At 45.0% G+C, this 16,337-nt stretch overlaps 1 protein-coding gene across 7 annotated transcripts in view; it reads right to left on the reverse strand.

Annotated features, from left to right (window-relative positions):
- The window catches only part of LOC140395077 (uncharacterized), a 659,825-nt gene that overhangs the window by 546,619 nt on the left and 96,869 nt on the right, over positions 1–16,337 (reverse strand). For all 7 annotated transcript variants that reach the window (XM_072482474.1, XM_072482512.1, XM_072482492.1 and 4 more), the window contains exon 16: positions 14,143–14,244. In XM_072482474.1, coding sequence (XP_072338575.1) covers positions 14,143–14,244 — 102 coding nt within the window. The remainder of the gene's footprint in view (positions 1–14,142; positions 14,245–16,337) is intronic.

The raw sequence follows: 16,337 nt of genomic DNA on the forward strand, positions 1-16,337 counted from the left end.
ACCCAAGATAAACTGTATTCCTGGACAAGATAGTTTATCTATTACTCCTACTACCACTTCACCTCTCTTCACTGGACTTTCCAACCTTAACTTATATAATGGAACGCTACTCCTCTCACCCTGAATTCCACATATCACCACCTTTCCTGGCAACATTCTTCCCAAACTACATAATTCCTCATCTCTTACCATTAAAGATTGGCTAGGCCCTGTATCTCTTAAAATTGTGACTTCTTTACCTGCTCCTCCTGATACACATGACTTTACCCACACATGTAAATTCTTTAAATACATCTGGCACCTTCTCAACAATTACTTCTTGAACAGGCTGTACAATCGTTTGCACTTCCTTCACTTCCCTTGGGCTTTCCTTTACCACTCTAACAAACCCCACTGTCTTATCCTGTTTTATCACATCAGTCTTCCCGGGGCTTTTCTTCAACCACCAACACTGTGACTTTACATGGCCTAGTTTATTACAGTGAAAACATCTGAAACTTTTCATTTCTTTTCCATCCTCCTGGGTTTCTTTTTTAATCTGAGGTACACTCTCTTTATTGTCTCCCATCAGATCACCGTTACCTTTACCACTTGAGTATTTCTCATGTCCCCAGTTTCTATCCGTCACAGGCTGAAACTGATGTCGGAAATCAATCTTTGATTTATGAACTAATTCATAATCATCTGCCATTTCCGCTGCTATTCTCGCAGTTTTAACCCTCTGTTCTTCCACGTGAGTTCTCACTACATCAGGAATTGAATTTTTAAACTCCTCCAAAAGTATAATTTCTCTGAGAGCTTCATACCTCTCAAAATTACTCTGTTTGAGCCTTTCAAACTCCATGTATGTTTGACCAAATTCTTTCCTTAAATTTCTAAACCTTTGTATGTAAGCTTCAGGCACTAGCTCATATGCACTTAAGATGGATTTCTTCACCTCCTCATACGTTCCAGATACCTCCTCCGGTAGGGATGCAAACACTTCACTAGCTCTACCTACCAGCTTTGTTTGAATCAGTAATACCCACATGTCCTGTGGCCATTGCATTTGTTTAGCTACCTTCTCAAATGAAATGAAAAAGGCCTCTACTTCCTTCTCGTCAAACCTTGGCAATGCTTGGACAAATTTAAATAGATCCCCACCAAGTCTTCGACTATGACGCTCTGTCTCATTATCCTCATCCATCTCCTCCAACTGTACGTGTCCCTTTGCGTCTGCCAATTTTAACTGATTTTCATGTTTCAAAGCCATTTTCCGAAGTTCAAACTCTCTCTCTTTTTCCCATTCTTCTCTATCTCTTTCTTTGTTTCTTTCTTCTTTCTCCTTTTCTTTTTCCTCTCTATCTATTTCTCTTTCTTTTTCCGCTCTCTCTCTTTCGTATTCAAGCCGCTTTCATTTTTTCTTATGTTCCATTTGTTTAATTTGCAACTGAATTTTTCCATTTCCCATGAGTCAAACTCTATCGCAGGCAACTTTAAATGCTTAACCACCGCCATAAGAACAACAAAGAACAAAGAAATGTACAGCACAGGAACAGGCCCTTCGGCCCTCCAAGCCCGTGCCGACCATGCTGCCCGACTAAACTACAATCTTCTACACTTCCTGGATCCGTATCCCTCTATTCCCATCCTATTCATGTATTTGTCAAGATGCCCCTTAAATGTCACTATCGTCCCTGCTTCCACCACCTCCTCCGGTAGCGAGTTCCAGGCACCCACTACCCTCTGCGTAAAAAACTTGCCTCGTACATCTACTCTAAACCTTGCCCCTCTCACCTTAAACCTATGCCCCCTAGTAATTGACCCCTCTACCCTGGGGAAAAGCCTCTGACTATCCACTCTGTCTATGCCCCTCATAATTTTGTAGACCTCTATCAGGTCGCTCCTCAACCTCCTTCGTTCCAGTGAGAACAAACCGAGTTTATTCAACCGCTCCTCAAAGCTAATGCCCTCCATACCAGGCAACATTCTGGTAAATCTCTTCTGCACCCTCTCTAAAGCCTCCACATCCTTCTGGTAGTGTGGCGACCAGAATTGAACACTATACTCCAAGTGTGGCCTAACTAAGGTTCTATACAGCTGCAACATGACTTGCCAATTCTTATACTCAATGCCCCGGCCAATGAAGGCAAGCATGCCATATGCCTTCTTGACTACCTTCTCCACCTGTGTTGCCCCTTTCAGTGACCTGTGGACCTGTACTCCTAGATCTCTTTGACTTTCAATACTCTTGAGGGTTCTACCATTCACTGTATATTCCCTACATGCATTAGACCTTCCAAAATGCATGACCTCACATTTGTCCGGATTAAACTCCATCTGCCATCTCTCCGCCCAAGTCTCCAAACAATCTAAATCCTGCTGTATCCTCTGACAGTCCTCATCGCTATCCGCAATTCCACCAACCTTTGTGTCGTCTGCAAACTTACTAATCAGACCAGTTACATTTTCCTCCAAATCATTTATATATACTACAAACAGCAAAGGTCCCAGCACTGAACCCTGTGGAACAGCACTGGTCACAGCCCTCCAATTAGAAAAGCATCCTTCCATTGCTACTCTCTGCCTTCTATGACCATGCCACTTCTGTATCCACCTTGCCAGCAAACGCCTGATCCCGTGTGACTTCACCTTTTGTACTAGTCTACCATGAGGGACCTTGTCAAAGGCCTTACTGAAGTCCATATAGACAACATCCACTGCCCTACCTGCATCAATCATCTTAGTGACCTCCTCGAAAAACTCTATCAAGTTAGTAAGACACGACCTCCCCTTCACAAAACCATGCTGCCTCTCACTACTTACGTCCATTTGCTTCCAAATGGGAGTAGATCCTGCCTCGAAGAATTCTCTCCAGTAATTTCCCTACCACTGAAGTAAGGCTCACCGGCCTGTACCCTGGATTATCCTTGCTACCCTTCTTAAACAGAGGAACAACATTGGCTATTCTCCAGTCCTCCGGGACATCACCGGAAGACAGTGAGGATCCAAAGATTTGTGTCAAGGCCTCAGCAATTTCCTCTCCAGCCTCCTTCAGTGTTCTGGGTAGATCCCATCAGGCCCTGGGGACTTATCTACCTTAATATTTTTTGAGACACCCAACACCTCGTCTTTTTGGATCTCAATGTGACCCAGGCTATCTACACACCCTTCTCCAGACTCAACATCTACCAATTCCTTCTCTTTGGTGAATACTGATGCAAAGTATTCATTTAGTACCTCGCCCATTTCCTCTGACTCCACACATAGATTCCCTTGCCTATCCTTCAGTGGGCCAACCCTTTCCCTGGCTTCCCTCTTGCTTTTTATGTCCGTGTAAAAAGCCTTGGGATTTTCCTTAACCCTATTTGCCAATGACTTTTCATGACCCCTTCTAGCCCTCCTGACTCCTTGCTTAAGTTCCTTCCTTCTAGCCCTCCTGACTCCTTGCTTAAGTTCCTTAATTACATAATCTTTTCGCATTTTGTCAGATAAAGTTAACTGCAATGTTTTTGCCAGACCCAGCAGTCTGCTTTTCGTCTCTGTCCGTAAAGTACTGCGTGTGACAGTCTCCACCCCCAAAAACTTCTGAGCCTCTGAAAGAGCCATTGTCCACAACACGCTCCCCACTTAAACTAAAATACCACACCGGAAAAGCAACAATCCTTCACTGTCTTTAAGTTCACAAAAGCCAATCCAATAGATAGACTTTTATCCTCCTCGAGCCCCCAATTGTTATGGGCGAGGCGTTTTCAGAACCCCAAAATGTATCATGGATTTCAACGAACCCCCCACTTTAATGTTTTTGTTGCTTTTCCTAGCACACGGCTTGTTCCCTCGGAGTGGGATTACAATTATGGAGACGTGGGTTTTTAAACACAAAACAATGTTTATTCTGTGAACTCAATGTAACCTTTTCAATAAACATTGGATCAATTAACACCCCTTACTTCAAAGCTAACCCCCAAAATAACACAACACTAAATACTCCTTCAGTTATTTCTTTCAACATCCCAGAGATTTAACACCTTTAAACAGAAACACCTCAGGTTAAAGAATATATATATTTTCTGTTTTATGGCAGAGATATATCAGCTTGGTTGACTTCAGCTCCAGCACCTTGCTTTTTTCTTCCTGCAGCTCTCTGGAAACACACAGACACACCTAAGCTGTTTTCTCAAACCTGGCTTTCTCCCTTCAAGCAGATCACAGCAAACCAGAACTTCTCAAGCTGCTGTCTCAAACTGGCTTTCTCCTTTTAAGCAGCTCACAGCAAAAACAGCCAGGCACTTTTAAACTGCTCTCAGCAAAACCAGCCAGGCACTTTTTAGCTGCTCTCTCCCAAAACTGAAACTAAAAAACTGAACTGCAAAATGGCTGATCTAAAGCCCAGATCTACCCACTCTCTGACATCACTGTTTTCTTAAAGGTACATTGCTTAAACATTCATGTCTTAAATGTACTCTCACATGACGCAGGGAATCTTTTAATCTTTAGTTTAGCTAATTTGATTATCGTTAGAGGTCGGTAGAGAGAGAAGACAGCCTCACAACTCTATGAGCAGCAGTTGGATTTAGAAGGGTAAAGAGGGAACATCTCTCTCAGTACTTGCTAAAGATTATCATTTGCTAAACATTACTGAAGATAATTATTATTAATAGAAAGACCATACAATGGAGTAATGGTTAAGAAAACAGATGCCGTTAGTCTAAAGTCCAGCTAGTTAAGGAAACTAGAGAAATGTTCACGAAGTCTGGAGTTAAATAATAATAATCTTTATCAGTGTCACAAGTAGGCTTACATTAACACTGCAATGAAGTTACTGTGAAAAACCCCTAGTCGCCACACTTCGGTGCCTGTTCGGGTACATTGAGGGAGAATTCAGAATGTCCAATTCACCTAACAAGCACATCTTTCGGGACTTGTGGGAGGAAACCGGAGCACCCAGAGGAAACCCACACAGACACAGGGAGAATGTGCAGACTCCGCACAGACCGTGACCCAAGCTGGGAATCGAACTCAGGTCCCTGGCGCTGTGAAGCAACAGTGCTAACTACTGTGTTATTGTGCCGCCCATACTATCAGAGACCAAGTATGGTTCAGAAGAATTCAAGGAAGAATAAAGAAAGTGCATTGAGATAAAGAAATTGCAGTAACCAGATTTAAAGTGAGTCAGCAACCTTCAAAGTCAAATAAAATGTCTGATGCCATTTTAATACAGTCTGGGAATAAACAGTTAAAGCAATTGTGAGCACTTTGCATGACAATCAAATCAAAACAAATCCTGAAGGTGTTGGTGTAACACCTTGGACGGAAAGTTGAAGGAAGCTTTGTTTAAAGCTTAATTTGAAAAACCTGGTCTGGAATTCAGAATGCAATCCGCTAAGGGAAAGTATACTTTTAAAGAAGATTTTAAAATGTGTTTTTGGGAGTGGCGTTTGAAAACTCTCATGTGACAATCATCTGGGGGTATTCTGAGGAGAAAACCACAGGCACTAACTCGGGATCAGAGTGGTATGGGTGTATTTGACCACAGCCAACCTGCGTGCTTAAAAGGGACTTTGTGTCTATGGAACTACTGTAGTTTAAGATGTACTTTGTAACCCGTGTTCATTTTAAAATCAGTGTACATTTGTTAAGCTGTGGGAGAGTAAAGGAGTACTGTATAATAATCCAACTTTTCATGTTTAATAAATGTGTTTTGTTGTTGTTAAAACTAGTTAGCGGTCCTGTGACTCTGTTCCTCCATGGTTTATTTTTTAAAAATCAGAGTTATGGGGTGGGATTTTCCGTCCCGGCAGCCTGCCAATGGGGTTTCCCATTGTGGGCACCCCACTGCATTAGGAAATCCACGGGCTTGGGTGTGCTGCCAGCAAAGCAGAGGATCCCACCAATGGACAATCCCATCCACAGTCTTTTGAGCCAGGGTTCCAATTTGGGACCTTCCCATCCAGATATAACATCGACTAGGATTGTAACAAAAATCACACCTAATGTTTGACACTTTGGACGGAATTTTCCGATATCTTTTTTAAGTATCGGCCCCGGTGAGAAAACCGGAGAGAGCCGGCGGGAAAAGTCGCCATTCATCTAGCCTCTTTAACAAAAGTTTTGTCTCCATGTGTTTCACGACACGCTCGTGGCAGCTTGCTTCTGATTCGTTCGTCCTGGTGAAACTTAATCTCTGCTGAAACTTAATCTCTGCAATCAGTGGGGCGGTCCTTTTAAACGCCTCCCCAGCACTTGTTCCAAGTCCAGTCGCGGGGAGGGGGGATATAGCTGCCAGGAAGACAGCACTATATTTCACGGAGGGAGCCCTTAGAAAACCTCTGGATGATGTCGAAAAGTGATGTGGCATCAGGCAAGGCCATCGACCCCGTCTGGGAGGCTGTGACCACGACTGTGAGTGCCAGCTCGCTCCGTAAGTGGATGGGACCCCAATGCCGAAGGAAGATGAATGACCTTCTTCATGCAGCCAGGGTAAGTCTGCCTCCTCATGTCTCCCATCACACCTTCACAGTGATCTATCTCCCAGCACCTCATGGGTCCCAACACTTGACATGCCGCCCTCCTCCGCATTCCCACTATCCATGATCCCCCCAGGAGCTATTCTCACATCCCCAGTCCCACTCACCTTCCACACATGCATACGTCATCACCATCTGACCCGGCAGGACTCTCGCCAACACTCTCCCCATCTGTCTCACTGCAGGACAAACTCGAGCCCAACCATCGTCAATGGGCACAGTCTGCCGGAGTCAGCTCGAGCTGAAAACCAGAATCCTCTTTGAGGAAGGAGCCCTTGAGCTGTCCGACAAGAAGCAGGACCGCATCTGTGCAGACGGTGAGGTGGGGACAAGCGACAAAATGAAGAACCCTCAACACATGCAGCCACGGTGCAAGCTCACGTGAGTTAACTTTCTTCCAACAGTCAGTTCCTGTGATGCATTAATGCCATCTCACTTCCCTTGCAGTTCAATCAGTTTACCAGCCCGTGCAGGGACGGCCCAGTGATCTTATACCCTGAGGGAACCTAGTATTCTGTTGAGCCCCAGGCCGATGACATGCCCCTGGGTGCGGTCCTCCCAGAGCTGCTAAAACTAGAGGAAGAGCAGCGAGCATCAGGAAGGGATGACAGCAGCCCCCTTGGAATGCAAGGCTAACTGAAGGAGTCCCATCGCATTCTGTCCGAGGAGATGGTGCCATCACGCCAACTGAACAAGGACAACACTCCGAGAGTGGCATGCATAGTGGAGACCTTGGTTCATAAGTTCATAAGATATAGGAGCAGAACTAGGCCATTCGGCCCATCGAGTCTGCTCCACCATTCTATTATGGCGAATATATTCCTCATCTGCGACCTACAATGTTACATGATGTGGAGATGCCGGCTTTGGACTGGGGTGGGCACAGTAAGATCTTACAAAACCAGGTTAAAGACCAACAAGTTTATTTTGAATCACTAGCTTTCGGAGTGCAGCTCCTTCCTCAGGTGAGTCTGATGAAGGAGCTGCACTCCGAAAGCTAGTGAAGCAATTTCTTCTCAAATCTGTTTTAAATTTGCTACCTCTTATTCTCAGATTTTGACCTTTTGTTTTAGAATTCCCCACAAGAGGAAGCATCTGATCCATGTCTACTTTATCCATACCTTTTAGCATCTTGTATACCTTAATGAGATCTCCCCTCATTCTTCTGAACTCTGGAGAGTATAGGCCTAAACTGCTCAATCTCTCCTCATACAACAAACCTCTCATGTCTGGAATCAATCTAGTGAACCTCCTCTGAACTGCCTACAATGCCATTACATCTTTCCTCAAATATGGGAGCAGGTTGGACACTCCATGATGGGGGATGTCGGCTCCATGGTTCAGCTCATCATCGCCATCGCTGAGGGCATGAGCTCCATGGTGCAGGGACTCGTGGGAATCCATGAATGTCAGCACCAGAGAACAGCGGGGCTTCTGTATCTCCCTCCAGCTGCCACTCTATCCCATGGAGGACCCAGGAGCCCCCAAGCATTCTCAAGGTAAGAGGATTAGCAGAAGCGCAGCCTTGGGTCTTGTATCCTTGGGGTGTTCAGTTCCTCAGACATAGCAACAGACCTCCAGACCCACACACAGAGGAGGGATGCACTGAAACACCCATGCAGCGTGAAAGCATGCAGGGACCGTCAAGGGCATGGAAGTCAGCAGGCCACTTCAACATCAGCTGTGGTTTCTGGGAATACACCGAGATGTAGCAGGAGGGTGAGGAAGAGTAAGAAATGAAAGGCACCTAGTGGACATGAATGAATCTAAGCTCTAGTAGATGTAAGTAACTATTTTAATAACTAATTTGTATTAAAAAATCACTTTGCTCACCCTCCACACTGTCATGTCATGGTGCTATGCTCTGCAAGCCCCTGCACAAACTCACTGTGCAGTGAGAGAGTGGCAGCGCTATGTCTCTCCCAATTCCCACACTGAAGATGCAGTAAAGCCGAGCTACTGTTGCGGAACCGCCCCCCCCAACCACCAACCCCATCCATGGAAGGTTCAGCCACCCCGCCACAGCAATGCTCAGTTCTCTCATGTCTGACAGTATTCTTTAGTAATGTCGCTAATGTTAGGCTGCCCACTATGTCGGCAGGTGGGTAAAAACACCCCAAAGATGTGCAGGTTAGGTGGATTGGCCATGATAAATTGCCCTTATTGACCAAAAAGGTTAGGAGGGGCTGTTGGGTTATGGGGATAGGGTGGAAATGAGGGTTTAAGTGGGTCGTTGCAGACTCGATGGGCCGAATGGCCTCCTTCTGAACTGTATGTTCTATGTCTATGTCTATGTTAAACATGGGGACCCCTGATCTCAGTGGAAGCAGTAGCAGCTAAGATGTGCCACTCAGACTCTCTGGGCCTCCAGATCACCCCATTCAGCGACAGGTTGCGTTCAGTTCTCTGTCAAGCAGCAGTCAGACATTTCACAGAGATTACGATGAGCATCACTCTGTCCTCACTGTTAGTCATCATCATTCTCCTGTAACATCTATTAATCACTTTAGCGCCCTGCTCATGAATTTTACCACCATCACAATGACCTCCAGCAGGCACCACAGTAGTGAGAAGATGTAAGACCCAATTGGGAGAGATACTCACACCCTAGTCCTGCTCGCTCCCAAACCAAGAGGCAATGAGGGCGTCCCTAACCCTGCGCCCTATGCAGGCACTGGCTATCACACAAGGTCCTTTCTCCACCTCCTCCACGGGTTGTCCCTTGCCGCTCTCCTCAACATCCTCTTCATCCGAGGAGATAAGAACATAAGAACTAGGAGCAGGAGTAGGCCATCTGGCCCCTTGAGCCTGCTCCGCCATTCAATGAGATCATGGCTGATCTTTTGTGGTCTCAGCTCCACTTTCCAGCCCGAACACCATAACCCTTAATCCCTTTATTCTTCAAAAAACTATCTATCTTTATCTTAAAAACATTTAATGAAGGAGCCTCTGCTTCACTGGGCAAGGAATTCCATAGATTCACAACCCTTTGGGTGAAGAAGTTTCTCCTAAACTCAGTCCTAAATCTACTTCCCCTTATTTTGAGGCTATGCCCCCTAGTTCTGCTTTCACCCGCCAGTGGAAACAACCTGCCCGCATCTATCCTATCTGTTCCCTTCATAATTTTATATGTTTCTATAAGATCCCCTTCATCCTTCTAAATTCCAATGAGTACAGTCCCAGTCTACTCAACCTCTCCTCGTAATCCAACCCCTTTAGCTCTGGAATTAACCTAGTGAATCTCCTCTGCACACCCTCCAGTGCCAGTACGTCCTTTCTCAAGTAAGGAGACCAAAACTGAACACAATCTCCAGGTGTGGCCTCACTAACACCGTATACAATTGCAGCATAACCTCCCTAGTCTTAAACTCCATCCCTCTAGCAATGAAGGACAAAATTCCATTCGCCTTCTTAATCACCTGTTGCACCTGTAAGCCAACTTTTTGCGACTCATGCACTAGCACAGCAGGTCTCTCTGCACAGCAGCATGTTTCAATATTTTATCATTTAAATATAATCTCTTTTGCTGTTATTCCTACCAAAATGGATAACCTCACATTTGTCAACATTGTATTCCATCTGCCAGACCCTAGCCCATTAACTTAGCCTATCCAAATCCCTCTGCAGACTTCCAGTATCCTCTGCACTTTTTGCTTTACCACTCATCTTAGTGTCGTCTGCAAACTTGGACACATTGCCCTTGGTCCCCAAATCCAAATCATTTATGTAAATTGTGAACAGTTGTGGGCCCAACACTGATCCCTGAGGGACACCACTAGCTACTGATTGCCAGCCAGAGAAACACCCATTAATCCCCATTCTTGAAAATGAAATGAAATGAAAATCACTTATTGTCACAAGTAGACTTCAGATGAAGTTACTGTGAAAAGCCCCCAGTCACCATATTCCGGCACCTGTTCGGGGGGGGGGGGGGGGGGCTGGTACGGGAATTAAACCGTGCTGCTGGCCTGCCTTGGTCTGCTTTCAAAGCCAGCGATTTAGCCCTGTGCTAAACAGCCCCTGCTTTCTATTAATTTGTTTTCTACTAATTAACCAATCCTCTATCCATGCTCCTACTTTCCCCTTAATGCCATGCATCTCTATCTTATGCAGCAACCTTTTGTGTAGCACCTTGTCAAAGGCTTTCTGGAAATCCAGATATACCACATCCATCGGTTCCCCGTTATCTACCCCACTGGTAATGTCCTCAAAAAATTCCACTAAATTAGTTAGGCACGACCTGCCCTTTATGAACCCATGCTGCATCTGCCCAATGGGACAATTTCCATCCAGATGCCTCGCTATTTCTTCCTTGATGATAGATTCCAGCATCTTCCCTTCGACCGAAGTTAAGCTCACTGGCCTATAATTACCCGCGATCTGCCTACCTCCTTTTTTAAACAGTGGTGTCACGTTTACTAATTTCCAATCCGCCGGGACCACCCCAGTCTAGTGAATTTTGGTAAATTATCACTAGTGCATTTGCAATTTCCCTAGCCATCTCTTTTAGCACTCTGGGATGCATTCCATCAGGGCAAGGAGACTTGTCTACCTTTAGCCCCATTAGCTTGCCCATCACTTAGTGATAAAAATCCTCTCAAGGTCCTCACTTGTCATAGCCTCATTTCCATCAGTCACTGGCATGTTATTTGTGTCTTCCACTGTGAAGACCGATCCAAAAAACCTGCTCAGTTCCTTAGCCATTTCCTCATCTCCCACTATTAAATCTCCCTTCTCATCCTCTAAAGGACCAATATTTACCTTAGCCACTCTTTTTGTTTTATATATTTGTAGAAACTTTTACTATATGTTTTTATATTCTGAGCAAGTTTACTCTCATAATCTATCTTATTCTTCTTTATAGATTTTTTAGTAGCTTTCTGTTGCCCCCTAAAGATTTTCCAGTTCTCTAGTCTCCCACTAATCTTTGCCACTTTGTATGCTTTTTCCTTCAATTTGATACGCTCCCTTATTTCCTTCGATATCCACGGTCGATTTTCCCTCTTTCTACCGACCTTCTTTTTTGTTGGTATAAACCTTTGCTGAGCACTGTGAAAAATCGCTTGGAAGGTTTTCCACTGTTCCTCAACTGTTTCACTAGAAAGTCTTTGCTCTCAGTCTATCTTAGCTAGTTCTTCTCTCATCCCATTGTAATCTCCTTTGTTTAAGCACAAAACACTGAGATGTGGCACTCCTGCATCTCATTCGTAACCAGCTGTGAGCCCCGTTGTAGTGCCAGCTTGTGCAGAGCACAGTAGACCACTCGGATGCATGACACTCTCTGGGAGTTGTATTCGAGGGCTCCCCCGACTGGTCCAGGCACCGGAACGATATTTTTAACATGCCTATTACGTGCTGGACCATTGTGCAGGTTATGCATGAGCCTCGTAATAGCAAGTCTCAGCGGGTGTTTGTAGCCTCCCAGCTGAAGTCATCAGCTACCTCTTGAATGGGTACCCTTTGTCCCCGAGGAGCCATCCCTCCAACCGCTGCTGTTCCTCATAATTTGGCTGGGATCTGCAAGCGTCTCAAGATATAACTATCATGGAAGTGCCCAGGAGATGAGAACACACCTTCATAATACACATCGCATGGTCACAGATGATCTGGATGTTGAGGGAGTGGTATTTCAAATCGTACCCCATGCACCCATGGGCAATACAGAGCCACGTGAGTGCAGTCAATAATACCCTGTCCCTAGGTCATTCTTGCTATGTGGGCGATGCCCATGGCCCTGGTACCCTGGCTTGCCTGGTCCGGGTCCAAGTTGATGTATATGTGGGCCCTCAGAAATAACACATCTATAACTTCCCTTATGCATTTGTGAGTGGAAGACTCATCAAGTTTGCAGGGTGAGAAAAAGGCTTGAGTCCAATTTATGAAGTTGCCGATAAGGCCATTCCTATAGTGTGTGGATCTGTAAGAATCCCAGCATATCATTGACCAGTGATGGCCGGCTTGTGGCAAAGAACCCCCTGGCAGATCTCTCAACTAGTACGTCAACGAGGAGTTAATTTGACTTCTTTGTATCAAAGGTGAAGTGCAGACTTATAGAAACTCGGTGTGCTTGTTATGAAGCTGTGCTCAATTCCTGAAACTTTGTGGAATCTTGTCAGCGCGGTAGCATTGTGGATAGCACAATTGCTTCACAGCTCCACGGTCCCAGGTTCGATTCCGGCTTGGGTCGCTGTCTGTGCGGAGTCTGCACGTTCTCCTCGTGTGTACGTGGGTTTCCTCCGGGTGCTCTGGTTTCCTCCCACAGTCCAAAGATGTGCAGGTTAGGTGGATTGGCCATGATAAATTGCCCTTAGTGTCCAAAATTGCCCTTAGTGTTGGGTGGGGTTACTGGGTTATGGGGATAGGGTGCTCTTTCCAAGAGCCGGTGCAGACTCGATGGGCCGAATGGCCTCCTTCTGCACTGTAAATTCTATGATAATCTACCTTAAGATCAAGGGGAAGTCTGAACATTTTAGTTGAGCCAAGTGACTGATAAGAATACTGCGATATGAAGAATCAAATCATGAGTCTCACATTCAGATAACTCTGTACGCACACACATCTCCCAATGTCTCCAGAAGCTCCCCATCAGTGTCATCGCACTGACAGGAATCCAACACAGGGGTAACTCTCACTTGCTAAACCAGAGTTACCACGGCTACTATTAGATGGGAATTCTGTACCCGATGTCACCTTGATACCCTGTCTCCAAGTCTTTCAGTGATCCCAACAAACACAAGGTTCACTTGGTGAGACTCCATCCTTCTACAATTACCTCAGATTGTTCACTGTTGTCCCTGCTGATAGGGACCAGGGACATCTGACTGTGTATTGAAACAGCACTGACTGCCAGGAATTGTTGTGCAGTTCCACAATATTAACCCCGTGGTTATTAAGAGCACAGAATAGTTTCAGAAGTAAATGGATTGGGGAGATCCCACTCTTAATAGTACTTAGTGCCATAGATGTATCTCTTATGTGACATAGTGAATTTTCCCAGTGAGGTCTTGTACGAGTCATTTACATTCCTAATTTCTTTTTTTAAATAACTTTGGAGTACACAATTCTTTTTTTCCAATCAAAGGGCAATTTAGCGTGGCCAATCCACCTACCCTGCGCATCTTTGGGTTGTGGTGGTGAGACCCTTGCAGACAGGGGGAGAATGTGCAAACTCCACATGGACAGTCACCCAGGACCAGGATCGAACCTGAGTCCTTAGCGCCGTGAGACAGTAGTGCTAACCATGGGACGGCACGTGGCACAGTGGTTAGCACTGGGATTGCAGTGCTGAGGACCCAGGTTTGAATCCCGGCCCTGGGTCACTGTCCGTATGGAGTTTACACATTCTTCCAATGTCTGCATGGGTTTCCCCCCGACAACCCAAAGATTTACAGGTTAGGTGGATTGGCCACACTAAATTTCCCCTAATAATAATAATTGGGTACTCTACTTTTTTTTTAAAAAGTAGTGCTAACCATTGTGCCACCGTGTCGCCTAGATTGATAATCTAGGATGCTCAGATCAGTGCAAGTCTGCTTCTCTACCACCAGAAATTCAGCAATTCAACCATCAGAACCTGAACCAAATTTTCTTCACGATCACTACAGTTGCTCAGTTTCCAAGTTGGCTTCAGACTTACCATACTTGGCTTTTTTTCTAAGTCACTTTCTCCATCCAATTTCTTTACTGCCAGCATGCCCTGTTCTTCAGATTCCGGCTTTGTTGTCTCTGGAGAAGGAAGCTGCAATGGGAAGCAGTAAATGATGAGGCTCAAATTCAGGTAAAAATCTTTGCACATACCTCTGGTGCTGATTCTGGAAATCTCACTCACTGTTGTCTCCTGAAATTATGCCTATTTGGTTAAAGTTAAAAAGAAGGCACTGTCACTCGTTGGTTGCTGGTCACCAACTACCCACCAATATCCTAATACCCTTTCTCTGAGTTTTTCTGTGATACCAATAAACATTGAGTTAATTTGGTGTGTTACCACATTCTGGGTGAGTGCGTAGTCAGTTCCAGCCCCACAGACCCCGGAGTCCCAACATAAGTAAATTAACCAATAGTTTGTGTTTTCCAAAGACCTTTAATCCTTGACTGTTCCAATGAGTTTCAGACACCAGATTTATACGAAAAACATGAACTGTTGATTAATAATAAGAGAAATATATAAAGAAATAACAGGACAATGGTCTACCAGTCTAACTAACCTCAAAACCCCATCCCACCCACCATCCAGACACACACAAGGTAAGGGTTGGAGAGGATCAAAGAAAAATGGGGATGAAAGGGAAAGGTTTGAGGTGTGTCTTCACTGCTGTGGTTGCGGCCTCTGGGAATAGATTTGCTCAAGAAATTCAGGTCGGTGCAGTTCAGCATATCCATCACCGGATGGAGCTACATACAGCATGTTCGGGTCAGTGTAATTCCAAGCGATGCCTAACAGATAGTGCTGTACACAGGATGCTCAGATCAGTGCAAGTCTGCTTCTCTACCACCAGATGGAACTTTTTTCTCCCTGTGCAATTACTAGAGCTTCTTTCCTGAGTAAGTACAGTTCTTCTCCCCTTTTGTCTGAACTCTGCACAGGAACTTTGGCTGTACTTTAAGGAATGTTCTGAGTTTAAGCTTCAATTTGAGCTCTTCCCAGCCCCTGAGTTAGAATGTTACAGACCTGTGGAAAACGGCTTGCATTTTCTCATTCTAGAGATCTCTTACACAGGCCTGATTTCTCCCTGTGTCTTTTAAACCAGAGAGTCTTCACAGGTCTTACTGGCAGGGTGAGTAGAGAGAGAGAGTGTGCCTTTCAGCTGCGATCTGGTTGAAATTTTTTCAGACATTAAGACAAAATGGAACTCTTCAGAAGACCAACCTTTCTTCTGAAAGTCTCTGATTGGTTCCACCAATCACAGGCAACAATAGGAGCAGGCTGAGAAGTCTATACTCAATGATTGGCTGCTTCCAAGTCTATCAAATCAATATCAAAGGCTCTGCCATAGAACCTAAAGGGACATCTTGGGTTAGTCCATTAGGACAGGGGGTTTCCGTGACCAAAGACTGTAATTGAAATAGAAATGCCAAAGGGTGCAGTAATGTTGTAGCAGCTAGCCAGAAGGCTGTAGATAAAAGCAGGCAGCAGGACGGGAATACAAAGGGAACACAGGACAGACAAAAGGTTTTACAATAATGTCCTAACAGGTGAGACACAATCCTTTTACAGTTATCTCAGACTGTTCACTGTTATACCACTTGCTGTGGACGAATAGTTATCGGTGTCCTCAATCCACAATGCATGCCAGAGAGAATGCTCAAACTCAGCACTTTCAGAATTATTGAGCTCATTGTAAACAATGGAAGCAGTTGAAAAGTGTCCCTGAGAGATTTTTTGATTCACACTTGCACGTCAGATTTTCCCTGGGTTGTTTAAACCTATTTTGTTCATTCTACGGAGGTGATAGTGTGGTGGAGTGGGCAGCATCCCTGCCTCTGAACCATGAAGCTCTGGGTATGAGTTTCACTCCAGGATTTGATGTCCAAAGAAGGTGCATCCATAGAATGGTCAAAGAGTTTGATTATCAACCTAAAAATCCTTCTAAAACAACCACAGCAGATGATAAGAATGGGAGAGACTCCTGGTCAGCATTGTTTGATGGGGAATGGTGTCTCTCAACCTACAACCCTCTGGCTTCAGGCAAACAACCTTCTTCGGGATGAACAAACCATGAGAAATACACATATCCATGTGTTTCACATGTCTCATGTGTCGCTTGACACGGGGAGCCTTCTAAATCTCATCACATTCCTGTCTTGCCATAACTCTGTTTCTCCACACTTTCT

Source organism: Scyliorhinus torazame, chromosome 2 (assembly GCF_047496885.1).
Source record: "Scyliorhinus torazame isolate Kashiwa2021f chromosome 2, sScyTor2.1, whole genome shotgun sequence".
Taxonomy (NCBI): Eukaryota; Metazoa; Chordata; class Chondrichthyes; order Carcharhiniformes; family Scyliorhinidae; genus Scyliorhinus; species Scyliorhinus torazame.